Source organism: Sinocyclocheilus grahami, unplaced genomic scaffold (assembly GCF_001515645.1).
Source record: "Sinocyclocheilus grahami isolate Dianchi unplaced genomic scaffold, SAMN03320097.WGS_v1.1 scaffold138.1, whole genome shotgun sequence".
Taxonomy (NCBI): domain Eukaryota; kingdom Metazoa; phylum Chordata; class Actinopteri; order Cypriniformes; family Cyprinidae; genus Sinocyclocheilus; species Sinocyclocheilus grahami.
In genome coordinates, this window is record NW_015505317.1 from 1054890 (window position 1) to 1070997 (window position 16108).

The 16108-nt window shown below is 36.0% G+C and overlaps 3 protein-coding genes across 9 annotated transcripts in view; 1 reads left to right on the top strand and 2 right to left on the bottom strand.

Moving 5' to 3' along the window:
- LOC107591171 (leucine-rich repeat-containing protein 4B-like) overlaps positions 1–1820 on the bottom strand; it is a 17769-nt gene extending 15949 nt beyond the window's left edge. Inside the window, exon 1 of the mRNA XM_016280236.1 lies at positions 1511–1820. The gene's annotated coding sequence lies outside the window, so the exon portion shown is untranslated. The remainder of the gene's footprint in view (positions 1–1510) is intronic.
- A 1021-nt stretch (positions 1821–2841) lies between these two features.
- LOC107591174 (adenylate kinase 4, mitochondrial-like) lies at positions 2842–8302 on the bottom strand. Of its 5 annotated transcripts, none has more exons than XM_016280243.1 (7): positions 8163–8302; positions 8024–8074; positions 7788–7946; positions 6607–6726; positions 5657–5829; positions 4125–4243; positions 2842–3961 (listed from the first exon to the last, which is right to left on the bottom strand). In XM_016280243.1, the coding sequence occupies exons 3-7, from the start codon at positions 7927–7929 to the stop codon at positions 3835–3837; spliced, it is 681 nt and encodes a 226-aa protein (XP_016135729.1). In that variant the 5' UTR covers positions 7930–7946; positions 8024–8074; positions 8163–8302; the 3' UTR covers positions 2842–3834. The 5 variants fall into 5 exon arrangements, with proteins under 5 accessions (XP_016135729.1, XP_016135728.1, XP_016135727.1 ...); XM_016280242.1 differs by having other exon boundaries at positions 8031–8074; positions 8159–8302; XM_016280241.1 differs by having other exon boundaries at positions 8159–8302.
- Positions 8303–12670: 4368 nt separating this feature from the next.
- LOC107591175 (tyrosine-protein kinase JAK1) overlaps positions 12671–16108 on the top strand; it is a 42898-nt gene continuing 39460 nt past the window's right edge. The window contains exon 1 of one of the 3 annotated variants that reach the window (XM_016280244.1): positions 12671–12775. In XM_016280244.1, coding sequence (XP_016135730.1) covers positions 12750–12775 — 26 coding nt within the window. In that variant the 5' untranslated portion in view covers positions 12671–12749. The other 2 variants (XM_016280245.1, XM_016280246.1) reach the window with 2 other exon arrangements.

The following is a 16108-nucleotide window of genomic DNA, read 5'->3' on the forward strand; positions in this document are numbered from 1 at the left end:
ACTTGTTGGGTCTTTCCCAAAAAGACTCATGGCTGTATTCGATCAAAAGGGTGCTTCTACTAAATACTGAGCAAAGGGTCTGAATACTTAGGACCATGTGATATTTCAGTTTTTCTTTTTTAATAAATCTGCAAAAATGTCAACAATTCTGTGTTTTTCTGTCAATATGGGGTGCTGTGTGTACATTAATGAGGGAAAAAAATTAACTTAAATGATTTTAGCAAATGGCTGCAATATAACAAAGAGTGAAAAATTTAAGGGGGTCTGAATACTTTCCGTACCCACTGTACTTGCTGTGACGAGTCTCGGTTAGCCTAACTCAGTACATGTAGCAAGGTTAAAATAAAGAGAAAACAAGTAGATAGAATAGAAAAAGAATAGGGAACACTAGTGTTAGAGGGTCGTTTTGTTAAATAAACAAGTCAAAAGAATAGAAAAGAAATAGAGAATGCTAGTGTTAGAGGGTGATTTTTTATAATAATTAAAAAGAAAACAAGAAGATAGAATAGAAAAAAATTTAGAATGCTAGTGTTAGATGCTCTTTTTTTAAAGAAAACAAGTAGTAAGAATAGAAAAAGAATAGAGTGCAAGTGTTAGAGGGTCTTTCCCCCCTTATTTTATAAATAAAAATAAAACAAGTCAAAAGAATAGAAAAAGAATAGAGAATGCTATATATATATATTACCCTGTTGGATAATATATAGCTGGTTTCCAATTGGTCTAAGATGATCATTAGCTGGTCTAGGCCGGTCAGCAGCTGTTCCATGATGGTACCTTCTTGAAGCATCTTGGAAATGCTGGTTAGCTAGCTACATGCATACATACATAAATTAATTAATGCATACATACATAAGTAACAAATACATAAATCATAACAGATAAAAGATCATAAAAGCTTAAGATGTTCAAGTTTTTTTTTTTCTTTTGGACGATGGTAGTTGGCCAAACAGCTAAATGACCTGCTTGCACCTGCTAATATGCCAATCTTAGACCAGCTTTCAACCATGTTACAAATCATCTACAATCTTAAATCTGGATTTTTCCAGTGTGGTCATCGTTCATCTTCAGTCGAAATCTCGGTTCATCAGAATAAATAATAATACTAAGAGACGATGATTATTAAACCATCGCCTCCTATGCATCAGTCTCGAAAGGCATCCGATCAGCTGATCTGCTTTGCATGTCGTGACTCATATAGGTTATTGCTTCTTAAAACAGGCCCATCGTCATATAAAATTACCAAATGCGATATTATGTTGCAGCGATGTTGACATGAAGAAGACCACGACTAAACAAAACACCTATGGCACTATATAAAACGTAATACTTATAAAACACAAAATAAAAATCAAGCCCTTCGGATTGATTGTGACATCACGACAGCCACGACGGTTTATATATTAATAACAATTCACTCCGTAATATCGAAGATGTCTCATCCCATGCTGCATGACTACATCTACTAATAATAAGCACATTCAGTGGTTTATAAACAGCGTTGTGCTCCTACCTTTCGATGAACTGTCTGTCATTCTCCGATGCCTCAGCTGATGTCAGAAACGCTGACCTTTCATTTGTCATTCGCTGGCTGTCAAAGGTCAGATTGGCGAAGTCCCAGCGAAGCGAATCGTGCTGCGTTTCGAGTAAACCCACGACCAGATGCTTGAAGCAGTGATTGTAGAGCTACTTCAGCATCATCGAATCAAAACCCACAAGCCAAATCCACAGCCGACTGTCAGTTTGATCTGGATTACTAAACATATATATGTATGCTTTTTATTTCTCAAATGTTTAATTATTCTAATTGTACAAAGCATGCACGGGGCCGTTCATGTTTAGGAAATCACACAACGGATTTTTTATTTGGGGTCAAATCTATCGCTGATTTGTTGTACTTTTATTTTAAGTGACAGGCTATTAAGCAGTCAGACCTGACAATTTGTCTTTTTTTTAGCTGTGTGTCATACTGGTCTCCCTCTTTCAGTACGTTTCGGGACTTCCGTGATGCAGACACAGACTACAGACGCGGGTGGTATGTGCTACTAAGGCTCTGCTATGGCTGAAGCTGAGCTCATGAATATTAATTAGATGATGGTGACGTTCCTCGGTAAACTTCCTGGAACGTCCAACAGCTCTGGGAGCGTCTGTTATTTGACCTTATTAATATTCATGAGCCAAACATTCGCCGTAGTAGGATTTGTAAACGTTGTTACACATCAACGCGAATCCCACCCTCAAAGGACATCCTTCCTTACAGCTGGTCAGATGCCACGTTGCTTTTCCGTAAAACGTTTTTACTTGCAGAAAGCTAATAATAATAATCGTCATCATCATCATCATCAAAAAATATTGTAGCTGCAAGTATATTTTTAGATTAGTTCCATTATCAATTAGTTTATATAATAACTGCTGACAATAGTGGTTTATTATTATGTATTATGTTTTTATGTGCTGTGAATACGTTTTTATGTGTATTTATACCACTTGTGGAGGTCCAAAGACAAATTTATATGAAAATTAATGAAGATTCAATTCAAATCAAAAGAATACACTCAACATTTCTGTGAAAATAAGTTTATTTTCTTTGAAAAAAAAAAAAAGGGAAAGCTCAGGCATGTAAATTCTTGTATATGGTATTGCATAACAAGAAGGTGTGGAGATATTTTAAGTGTTTTCTCCATTCCGTAGTGTCCGGTATGTAAGACAGAACAGAACATGGGAGAGAGAACGGGAAGTAAGAAAATTAAACAGAGAGAAATAAACATAGGTTTATTACTATAAAGTCATGTGTGCCTAACTCTCCTTTCACTGATGTTTTGGGGACAAGCAGTGTAATGTAAGTGTAATTTAATCTGTGGTTTTTGATTAATCTGTGCTTTAATCTTCTGGATAAAGAATACATCACTGTTGTTCTGGCTGAACACAGTCACAGTTATTAAATGGGTACAATACATAACCTAGTAACCTCATTAGATTCTTTTCTATCAACAGTTTTCCCAGATATGGCTTTTAAAAATGTAATGCTGAACAGTACCAAAACAGGCAGTGTTTAAAGAATATTTGATATGGTATAGGATTATTATATCATATTATTCTTATATATTGCCATTTGCTATAGTGTTACTCACACATTGATTTGATTTTTAACAGGTAAACACTCTATCAATGTATTTCAAAGAATAATGCCTGGTGTTCACAATAGTAATTTCAGCAGATCAAGAAATTGTACTTCTCCAAGGCATATTTGGATTATAGAGCTCGTAAAACACATCAAATAATTATAGCATTTTTTTATGGTGTGTAGTAGCATGATTAACACTACTATGATATATATATATAAGAAAGGCAAACACCACAGACAGAGATGATATCAAGTAAAGCCCCTTCAGAAATAACTAAATCTCACTGGAATGCTTGAACAGTTCAATGTCTCATTCACTTACACAAGGTCACATGCGTCTACCCTTCATTATTCTAATGTGATTTAATCGCATCTATATAAATTTGTGCACTCGTGAGTTGAAATCTAGGAATCATTAACTCTCTTTAACAACTATTGTACTTGTAAGATATAAGTTGAATTTTACCGACTGATTCCCAGATTCCAGCAAATGCTAAAAGCGGAGAGCAAGTCCTTCAAACGTATGAAATCTTTTCAGAAACAGAAATAATCAAAGCTAGCACTATGAAGAATAATACTATACTACCAATGGACAAGTTGCGATAATAAAAATGACTATCATGGAATCTTTGGAAACCAAATGTGGTCAATTAGTAATTCCTCTGAGATGAGGCCACTTTGGTGTCTTTGATATGAGACTTCAGTGGATTTCCTCAGTGAGTTGAAGCACAACGAGCATCTGATTGGATGGTGGGGATCTTTGTGCTGAGAAGTGTGCTGATATTCGGCCAGATCCGATCTGTCTCTGTGTCCGAGAATGTGTACAGGATGCTTTTAGCCCTTCAAAAGGTACACATAATTACAATGCTTTTAACAAAAGAGAACAAGCTTTTCTGTCATTCTTTCAAATGACTCATAGAAGTACAATTACAAGGACACTGGGTGAGATTTGGCTTGCATTCCAAAATGTGAGGTGATTTCTATAAATGTGTTATGAGCTTACTTATAAAAGTCTATGACAGGTTTGGCAACATCTTTGTAGTGTCTCAGTCTGGCCACCAGGGCTTCTGGTCTGTCATCCTCCTGTTGAATCAATGGCTCTCCTGTGATGTCATCTTTCCCCTGTAAACACACCAGAAATGAGCAAAACTGATAGAAAGATTATGTACATATATTCATTTAGCAAATGCTTTTTACAAATGAGGAATACAACAAGCGATTTATCATATGGATGCAATAACACTAGCAATGTAAACTTTCATACATAGCACAAGCTAGAAGAAGAAGGGATATAAGAATAATAAACGCATAGACAAACACACACACACACACACACATATATATATATATATATGTGTGTGTGTGTGTGTGTGTGTGTGTGTGTATATATTAGGGTGTAACATACACAAAAGTCACAGTTGGTACGTACCATGGTTTTGGGGTCATGGTTCGTTACAACAGGAAAAAAAATTTTTTTCTCTTTTTTTAACTGACAGTTGTGCTACATACATGTAGCATAAGCAGTTGTTTTTGCTTTGAATTAGATTTCAAGATTTAAAGCAAAAACAGAATGGTCTGACTTTAGATTTGTGAAATTATGCTACATAAGACACCTGCACAAAACAAGTAGAACAACAAAAACAGTGGCTCAACTTCAATTTTGCGAAGCTACGAGAATACTTTTTGTGCGCAAAGAAAACAAAAATAACAATTTAACAATTCTTCTCCCCCGAGTTACGTCTTCTGCCATTTTGGAGAGTACCCAAGAAGGTAATCGGTGGTGTTTACGTTAGGGGGGAAAGTGTGCGCATGAACGTAATCGGCGTAATCAACGTTGTTTACACTTAGGGTAAAGCGTGCGTATGCGTTGTGATACTCTCCAAAATGGCGGAAGACAGTAACTCGGGGAGAAGAATTGTTGAATAAAGTAGTCATTTTTGTTTTCTTTGCGCACAAAAAGTATTCTCATAGCTTCGCAAAATTGAAGTTGAGCCACTGATGTCACATGGACTGTTTTACCGATGTCCTTGCTACGTTTCTTTCTGGGAACATTTCAGTTGCGTTGGTGTCTATGGAGGGTCAGAGAGCTCTCAGATTCCATCAAAAATATCTTAATTTGTGTTCCGAAGATGAACGGAGGTCTTACGGGTTTGGAATGACATGAGGGTGAGTAATTAATGACAGAATTTTCATTTAGCGGTGAACTAACCCTTTAAGGGAACATTCCATTTTAGCATTCTGCAAACATTATGGGAAAGTTACTTTTGAAAGGTCTCTGAATATTCTGAAACAAACAAAAAATGTCACTTAAACATCCAACTAAAACGTTTCCGGGAAAAAAACGTTCCATTAACAATGTATAAATAACGTTTTTGTGCTAACATTTTGAAAACATTATTAAAAAACAGATAACTCTGAACAAACATTCTGTTAACATTACTGAAAGAACGTTTTGTAACCTTGAGAGAACCTTGCCAGAACATTAGCCAAAGTTCTGAGAATGTTCTCTGTTAGCTGAAAGACTAAAATGTTCACCTGGACGCGGGGAGGATTAAAGTACATATTGTACACTCTGCCGCTGGGTGGATGCATCCATCGATGTTGCAGCCTTTCCTTCAGTGTTTCCAGAGGGATGTTGAGGTTGATGGCTACATCCAGATCACAGGCACTGTTCAGGGCTTCAGCCTGAGCTAGTGTTCGAGGGAAACCTGGAGGATAAGTGCACAAAATGACTTCTAATACTTGAATAAAGGCCGCAATGTGCATGTGTACACCTGAATTATTCACATGAGTGATTACATTTCTTTACTTATTTGATTATTACATTTTAAGATATCAGCTGAAAGTTATAAATAAATACTATTTTGATACGCCACTTATGTTGCAATGTGTAGTTTCGTAACTAAGCATAAATGTCAAGTGTTGCAATACTATATCCTTATTGGGTGTGGGGTATTATGGTGTTTTGTATCATTATAGAATTGCCAGTAGGGGCCCTGCTTTCCTATTCATGACTGAGTGTAGTTACTTTTTTGTTAGTCTACTTAAATATTAAGCTTTAGGATTAGCCTTTGCAGTTTCAGCTTTAATGTGTTTGGTCCTGCAGTAAAGGAACCCTAGTTTTACTCCATGTAGCAAGAATATTTAAACCCGTTTTGTAGGTCACGCTGCACATCTTTTCAGTCAATGTTTGACATCCTATCATTCTATATTGGGAGCTAGAGACTTTCTAAGATAGCAGTTGTTACATCTTGACTTTCTGGTCTCACAAATCAGTAATCAATTGATAAAACTGAAATAGGCAATAAAAAGCAACATATTTTCAATGCTCCTAGCTTACTTCCTAAAATTACAGATTGTTTTGAGTTTCTGTTAAATTAAGAAATGAAAGTTTTGCTTCCCCTGAAGAGATTTACCTTAGTCCTAAACACATTAAAAAATATATAGCAAAAGGATCAATTACTAAATGGGATTTACCACCATACCATCCAACAACCAGCTGCATTTGGTCATCTCCTCCAATCTAGGCAGCAGAAGACGCGTCATGACATGGTCTGGCACAAGCAATCCTTTTTTTATATACGTCTTAGCTAGAACACCAGCCTCTGCAGAAAAGACAATGAATGGAACACATTATCTTTCATACTAATCATCAAACTTATGGCTTTACACATATTGTTAATAAACTGTTTTCTATGATGTTTCTTCAAGAATGGAAGCAACTAAGAGACTTTTATTTATGACCATACTTAAAATGCAAACATAAACTGAGACAAATCAATTATTAATCATATGGTTTTAACCAGCAACTGGTGTTAATCATATAATAGATCGGAGCAGTCACATGAGAGACTTGAGACATTGATACCCAATAATTTCATTCAGAATTTTATCTACAAGCATACAAATATCAAAGTATGATAAAATTCCTAACGTCACTACACAAATTACAACATTTTACAATTAAAAACTAGCCTAAACATGGATGGGCTCATGGTTGGAACAACTATTGTGTATTTTTTCTTTGGTAGCTAAATCAGCTCTCAGCCTTCAAAGTTTTAAATGGACAAATATATTTAGTATAATGTGTGTTAATGCAAAAGGTTACCTTAATCATAATTACCTTTAAAAATGTGATTCTTTTCAACTTAAGGCTTTATACTAAAAGGATCTACCAGCCATCATAACTTTACTGAGCATGAATAAAAAGTCTACTCTAACTAATGTGTTTATTAGTAGGCTATACAATATCAGCATGAACATTCGTCTGTCTTTATCTACATAAATGAATGCCAGCTGAAGTCTTAATAAGGGAGGCAGGTATGGCAACAGTGCAATAAAACAGAAATGTGGAGTGTCAACTTTTTAAGGCATTTACCTCACACGAACACAAACATCATGACGCCCGCGGGTGTACCAACCACATATTCCAGACTGGAAGGACCAAACGTTGAAGTTAAAGAATCGATAACCCGCTATTCTTAACATATAAACCGCAACAGTGGTTCCGCCCCTTCATATGGTCAACGCATCCCTTCTTTTTCACAGTCGCTGTGTCTCAAAACCCAGCAAGATGCCTATATATGTTGGCATCGACATGCTTGTTCCCAGAGATAACGAGCGTCCAGGAAAATCACAAGTTAGCGAATTTGTGAAAAGCACGTACCAGTTTTCGCTGCGATGTTTTCTCGTACAAAGTCTCCACTAGACAAATGTTTAAGGCCGAAACTGTGTGCGATCCTCTCGGATATGGTCCCCTTCCCTGAGCCTGGTGGACCCATGATTACAGCCCGGAATAACTTGGACATGTCCGCACTGAACTGCCCTGTTTAAAATAACACGAGTTCAGCATTACAAGTGAAATCATGCAACTCGTGCACTTATTTAACGCGTTTGCATTACAATTCACAATTCTGTTGAAGCAGCTCTTCAGTGCAGAATGAGGGTGGGGGCCTGTAACATCGAATAAAGCCACAAATTCATACACAAAGTCACGACTTTAAAAAGTTAGAGGTCAAAACCGACAAACAAACTTACCCACCCAACAGAATACGTTACTGTACTATTAAACGGTTATTTCCACGCTGAAGACAGAGCCCGTGGTCACTGTTCATTAAAACTGGACAGCCTTTCGCCGACGCGCCGCCTACCGCTCTTTATGTAGACGTGAGCGTCTCCTCTCTGCAAATGAATAGAGCAGAAACATAAACGCCCTATTTTAAAACGCCTCTGGTACTGCATCGCACTGAAAAATATGCCCAAGCTAAACCGCATAGGAGTCTGGTCGTTGTAGTATTAAGATGTTTAAGTAGTACTGGTTAAAAAAACACACACACACAGTGATTGAATTGTAAGCAAAACAGTTTTGTACAATGTGTACATTTTCAATTAGTTAAGTGATAAATAACGACAGCTTCACTGTTATGCCAAAGAACATCGGAGCGTTCTCAACGGCTCTGGGAGCGGTGCAATGTTGCTATGGTTACGTTACCTCAGGCGAACCCGATTTCTGTTTGTGATCGTCTGCGTACTTGCAGTTAAAAACATTAGGTGTGTTGAAATGTGTCCAACTTTCAGGTTCCTAATATGGTTATTTGGAGAGTCAGAGGCACAGATGATTATTTTGCAAGATGATCTTTCCAGAAGAAAATGAAAAACGTCGCGTTTATTGATACTGATTACACGTTTCTGTGCCATTTTATTCCAAAGAGAAATGCATTTTAAATGTCAGAACGATGCACTTATTTAAATGAAAAGGTTAAATAGTAAAAAAAAAGAGTTAAAACTCAACTGTTGCAGCTTTCCTTAAAGGAGGGGTAGGGTTAATCATACTCCGATGTTGTATGACAAAATAGCCGTATACATTTAATACACTAGCGTGCGTACATAGTGTGCATACATACTTTGGGACACAGGACACAGCTACTGTTATTCTCTCTCGAACACATTGGTAAAACTGGTGTGATATTGCCCCCTGTCTGATTTAGGACAATATACACTTGTTGACTGTGATGTAGGTGAAAAAATTCCGCAGATGCCACAGCAATGTTTACTTTAGTTTTCAAAAATGGGCCACGGACTGATATCAAGCCATAGCGCAAACTGCCAAATAGGGCTGCAAAATCATAAAATCATATATAACTGTATTCAAATTCAAACTTTTCTTAAGTACTAAAACACACACACACAAAACCGTTGATGTAAAATGACATTTCATATTTTAATTGGTCTCCTCAACAACTTGTTTTTATTGAATAATATACAGTTCTGACGTCTGGAATCACAGCATTAGTCGGTTCATTATTTTATCCATTGACTTGCTTCTGTCAATAAACAAAGTTTAAAGAAATAGGCTGTTTTGTCATCGGAAATATTTTACGTAGGTGGCCTTGGAGACAAAAAGGGTCAAAACCACTGAAATAGTCCGCTATTATCCCATGCCAAACATTTATTTCCGAGGTGCCTTACGGGGGCGTCAGAACATAAGAGATATTAAACGCAGTTCACTTCGGGTATGCTATGTAAAAATCCGTCGACTTTTTAAACCTTCTATATGGCAGGAGTCATTCTGCACTAAGAAAGTGGTGAACTTTGAGCGTCAGGACCCGGAAGCGTGTTATTTTATTGTCACATGGCTTGAAGATTTCAATAACAACAAAAAATGGCGACAATCACGTTGTTCGCACAATGTAAAAATCAGTCGACTTTTTAAACCTTCTATATGGCAGGAGTCATTCTGCACTAAGAAAGTGGTGAACTTTGAGCGTCAGGACCCGGAAGCGTGTTATTTTATTGTCACATGGCTTGAAGATTTCAATAACAACAAAAAATGGCGACAATCACGTTGTTCGCTGCAAGGCTTGCTGCGTCATTAAACATATTCACGTAAACAAGGGAGTTCAGCGTTGAAAATACAGGTACGTACTTTTGCAGTCGGTAGAATAGTACATATGTCTAAGTGTGATAGTGATATTATATTAGTTTTTATGTTAGAAGAATGTGGTGTTTGTTTTTGCCGTGAGAGGGGTGTGTGCGCGCGCTGTTGGGCGTTAGCGCACATCAATATAGTACAATAAGACGAGTCGCAAGATATCCGACAATTTAACGAATCGACATATCAAGTAGAACAACTGATATATATACACAGAATATTTACAATACCTGCTGTGATATTATGTGACATGATCATGTAATGCCGTTTCGTGTATTAACTTATGTATAATTGATTGTAGATACTGACCTCGTGCCGTTCTAACGGGCTTTTTGCTCAAACACGTCTTGTATTCATGTATAGTTTATACATTATATTGCTGGAATGTTCCTACCATAAATCATTTTATTTAAAACTGCACTTTTATCAAACATCAACATGTTTCTATGAGAAGTCGCAACACACTATAACAGCTAATATATTCCCGTTTTGACCCATTGACATGTTTTCTCTCCTTTTCCCCCCGAAACAGCCACTAGAGGAATGTTAGGCAGATGTTTTGTCATTATTTGGCAGGCGTTTCCACTGTCCTGAGATGGCAAACACGACGCGCTGATGGAGTTGTTTACAAGAAGAGAGATTCGCACGGAGGGCGGGGGTGTTGTGGGCGGGGTCTGCGGGATGATGTGGGAGGAGCCAAGCGCTTGCCAAATACGAGAGCAAAGTATAGAAGGTGGAGTCAGAGTTACCAAAACAAGTCTGTTGTCACAGGGGTGGTGTGTATGAATAATTCAAGCTCAAAACGAAGGTATTGAATCGTTGACATCTAATGGAGTGTATCCTATGAAAATATGGCATAAAGTCCAATCATGATATTATCATTTCTACTTAGTCTAAGTTATGTTTAATAATAAAAAATCTTTATTGATTGCATATACTCATTCCTATAATATACACAGATGGAAATGTCAGATTTATTTAGCCTATATTATATGTTAACTGTTATATTTTGAAAACAGTAAACATCACATATTGATCTGATATTTATGAAAGTGATAGTTGTTATCCCAGAATGAACATGGACAAGAAGATGCGTGAAGAACTACCGCCCCGGCTCTGCTTGATGTGACAGGCTGCCCTGGTTCAGTTATCACAGTGCTGATGCTGTCCATCTTAAAGGTACAGTACTGTGATAACTGAAGGATGGCTGCCATCTTGACATCTAGCCTCACAAAAAGATTTTTATTAACAGGTGAGAAATAAAAAACAAAACAAGAAAACAAACATCACAATAAAGTTAAATACAGAGAAATCTCTGCTGAATCCTGTTTTAATAATAAACTGTCAAACTGTTGGTTGCTTTCTAATTTTATATATGAGATGATGCACATTATGGTTGCTTGTCATCAGTGTAATGTTAAATTATCCTCCTAGGATCTAGAAAAACGTTTTTGACATTTATTTTGACATTATGTTGTTATTTTGGGAAAGAAAAAATCTCAATATCAAATATTACTCACTTTTCACTCATGTTTTCCCTGTAGACATCATGGCTATAAAGAAGACAACGTTTCAGTTTGCATTTCATTTCATGTTTTCTACAGTTTATTTTTTTAATGTGTCCCCTGTAAAATTTGATTTAATAATTTCTTTTAAGTTTATGAAGGATTTTTTTATTATTTATGCTTTTGTATTTTATGCACACTACCAAATGAATTATAATATAATATTATTTTGGCACAGAAATATCCTTTTCAAATAGACGCTTGTAATCAAACTTTGCACAGATGTTAGTTTCTATGTTTTTCAAAGCCTACAGAATGTATATAAGTTATAACAACATTGGTACATCCTTATGTATTATGCAAATTTGTGTAAATATTAGCAGAAATGGGAATCCCCATCCTTTTACATATATTAACATTTGTTTTAGGGCAACTTACTACAAAAAAGATGTTTACTTGCATGCAACAATTTGAAAGCCAAACAAATAGAAGTTTAAAAAAATAATACCTGCTGGTCTGTTTCCATGAAATTGTGCTGATTTGTGATGTCAGACATTTAAAAGCCATGAAGAGAAAGATGTCATGGCCAAACCCCAAAACATTTGGAATCTCTGAAAAGCCCATTATGTCAATTAAAATGGGCATGCACAGCATGTTTTTGTTTTTGTTTTTTTTCCCCAGAAATCCATTAAAACCAATGGTTTCTGCAAAGGAAGAAATTGAATTTCTCAGTTCTAGGAGGTTAATATATTGAATATCATTGTATGCATATATGATGTATAAATTATAATAGAGGTACTGAAAACATTTGATTGTGTTCATACCATTTGGACGCACACTATGAAGATTTCAAATATAGTATGATACGTGTTTTCTGCCCTTTTTGTTTGATATTATTACAGAAATTTCCCCATGCCAAAATAGGCTATGCATAAATTTGATATTTTGGGTAATTTGTGGATTTAGGTTTACATCACAGCAATACACTCTAAGCGAGAGTTTAATCGCATGCATACTAGTAATAAGTCTTAACCATATACAGAGGCAATGCTGTGCGGTATAGCCACAACAAGAAATCCACTAGCTTACTCTCTGCTTTAAGGGTTAATGCCATTGGTACCGCATTTGATTGACAGCCGGTTGAGCCAATAAGCGGCATGTGATAGACCTCGTCGTTACCCTATTTTCGGGAATGTGCTCGACGCTTGACAGGAAAAGGTTAGTTGGTCGTGAAGACTTGAAGCACGGTTTGTACCACTGTGAAGCGAAGTTTGTTTTGAAACTAAATCTCGTGGAATAAACCTTATATTGTCGGAGATTATTTTGGAGTTAAACAACGACCGCTTTACATCAACAAAGTACCAAGAGGAAGCGTTAAAACGTCTGTAATGATCGAAATGAAACGGAAGTAGCTTTGCCTGTCGAGGTAAGGACGAGGGCCGTAACTCTTTACATCCTGACTGTGTGTTTGGGGGTCTGGGTGTATGTCTGTCTTTTCTGGTCTTTTCATGTGCTATGTTCGTAAACATCAAGTTGTCAGACGCTTTGTTGTCAGTTTGTGTGTGGTTGCTGGAAAGTATGTCGATCAATGTAACCAAGGAGTAACTAATCTCAGTAACGTTATATAGTGTATAATCGGGCATCTTTGAAATTCAATTGTAGATATAAGTGCCGTTAACTGCAAACTCTTGATTGATTTTAATCTTAGTTTGACTGATGATAATGAATGCTTTAGAGGCTGCTTGATGGCTGTAAGATATTGAAAAGTTACTTTTTTTTAAAGCACACTAAGTTAGCTCCTAGTTAGACCTTGGCGATTTTGAAGTCTTAAGAAAAATTATTTTTTTTGTGTTATTGTTGTTAACTTGCAAAACATTGATTTTTTTATGTCTTTGTCATGCGCTGACAGTGCTGTGTGACTGCAGTTTTGTCGATAGAAATTTGAACGCTTGTACACAGTTATCACAGACTGTATATTTGCTGAACAAATGTGTTTGGGGTTGCAGTATAGTTGATGTGCTTTTTGTAGAAAACGACCGATGCTGATGCCCATAACTGATATGCAGAAGATTGCTTATTCTTGATTTTCACACAATAATAAATATAAACAAACAAACCAACAATATACTAGACTTATGAACGAATAATGCGAATAAATGTTTTATTAATTGCAATATAAGTGTCATTATATATATGCAAAGTAGTTTTCATATTTTTTTGGGGGCAATGTATTGAAAAACGTGATAATATGGATGGTGTTTAAAAGCTGTTAACTAATTAAGTGTGAGTGGTTGAAACTAAAAAAATGATATACGGGTCTGTATCTACAGCTGAGCTATTGCATTGTAGTTGTCTTGACTTTACATTTTTTGAGATATCAGCCAAAACAAGGTTCTGCATTAAGGCATAACTGCAGAGAGAAGAACAACAATCACTGATACTGACTGATGGATGCTTATTAAAATGCAAAACCTGGGTACAAATAAAGGAGGTACTTGACATTTCTAAAATTTTAATTGTAAAACGAAATGTTTATCTAATGTGTGAGGTTGTATTATTATGTAGCCTAATTATTAGTAATAAAAGCAAATTTAAATAACATTTTCAAATCACTCGGTACTAGGGGCTAGCTGATTTGGGACCAAATGATGGTTGATACATTTATATTTCTCATAAATTAAATTAAAATATTTTGGCGCAATACATTTTTTAAGCATTTTTAGACTTTTTTTAATCAAACGTCAATTTTACCAATTATGCCAATTCTATGACAGTGTTGAATGATTTCAGTTGTTATATCACATACACATATTTGAAAGTTCTAATGACAAAAGAAAAAAAAAATCCTCTAATGCTCAATGTAATGGGACACAAATTGGACATTATTATTGAAAATACTTTCTGCTCAGGCTGTGAGGTGATGAATGTTGATTGCATTTGTGATCTCATTATACTAATACTTCATAAAGCCTAGCCAGTTGTCTCTGTTTGTTCAGCTTCTTGAGTGGTCATTAACTGGTTCCAATTAGATTTCTTTTTCAGCACAGTTTGTTTTTACATTCATTTATTACAGGTAAGTCCTTCCACATGCCAGCAGGTATCTTGGCATCTAAACACAAATTGACCCGCAGGGTCTGAAGGAAGATCCACTGAGTCAAAACCATCTGATTTGGATGCGAACAGCATTCATCTTGCCCTTCCTCATGTTTGCCGTAGGATGGGGGGTTGAATTAAATTGCTTCATGTGAGGGCACCTATTGAGAGGACATTGAGTATGTTGTACTTAAGTTGATTAGTAATACCATGGTTGATGTAATAGAGTCTCCAGCTAGAGTCAGGTCTGTAGCATTTGTTTTGTGATAGTGGACAGTATAGAATTTTCAAATCAAGATGCTGTAACAACATATTACATGATATATTACATATAATTAGAATATTCAAATTGTGGCCAATTATAATGTTGCCTATTATAGTCCATTCACACTGGGGTCAGATTAAATAAGACACTTTATTTAAAGGGTTAGTTCACCCAAAAATGAAAATTAGACTGTGTTTTACTCACCCTCGAGGCATCCTAGATGTATATGGCTTGCTTCTTTCAGACGAATCCAGTCGGAGTTATATTAAAAATTGTCCTGGCTATTCCAAGCTCTAGTTTCTGGCATACACTGAAGCCGTTCCGGCGGATGACATAGCACGTTGGCGTTGCGTGATTAGTGACGAACGCGGAGAGAGAATAAAACAAACCGCTGGTCACGAATTAGAAGTACAAACCTAGGATTTGCAAAGAAAAATGTCGGGAGGATTTCGATATAAACCAAGAGGAGACTGGTTTTCCTTTGCTAAAGTAAGGAAACTTTACTTCATTTGTAAAGTCTCCTATAAACAAACTCGCGAGACTAGCATATCTCAAAGGCGCGCACGCTGCGCATACGTGCTGCATCATCCGCCGGAACGGCTTCTGCGTATGATCGATAACGGAAGTCAGGGCTCTACGCTTATTTTTCTTTTTAGGAGCGCTTGTGCTCCTAACTTAAAAAATTTAGGAGCACAGTCGAAAATGTAGGAGCACCAAAATTTTATAAAAAAAATAGCCTTCCCATTACGAGGTGATATTTGACTCCTTAAAGTGATTTACAGTAGAATTTTGTTTTTACCTTTGTAATGGCATTTTTCTATCTTTATTAAAAGTATGTAATCTTTTGTCAAATAAAAAAAAAAAATGTATAAGCTGTTTACAAATTCTAGATAAAACCATATAATAAGAACAAGTAGAATAAGAAGAATAAGTTACTAATAAAATGAAATCAGTATTAAAATGAATTTGTACAGAGGTAGCACAGAAGAACACAAAAGTGGCCTGTAGGTGTATTTTCAGACATTTAATGAGGATCAGAGGTGGCATGAGTGCAAGTAAATCCATAAATTCATGTTTATTAATGAATTTAATTATTAATAATGAATTTAAAGATTAATGTTTAAAAAAATGTTGAATATAGAAATATTAAATGATTTAAAGAACTGAAAAGATACTTTGATACTTTAACTAAA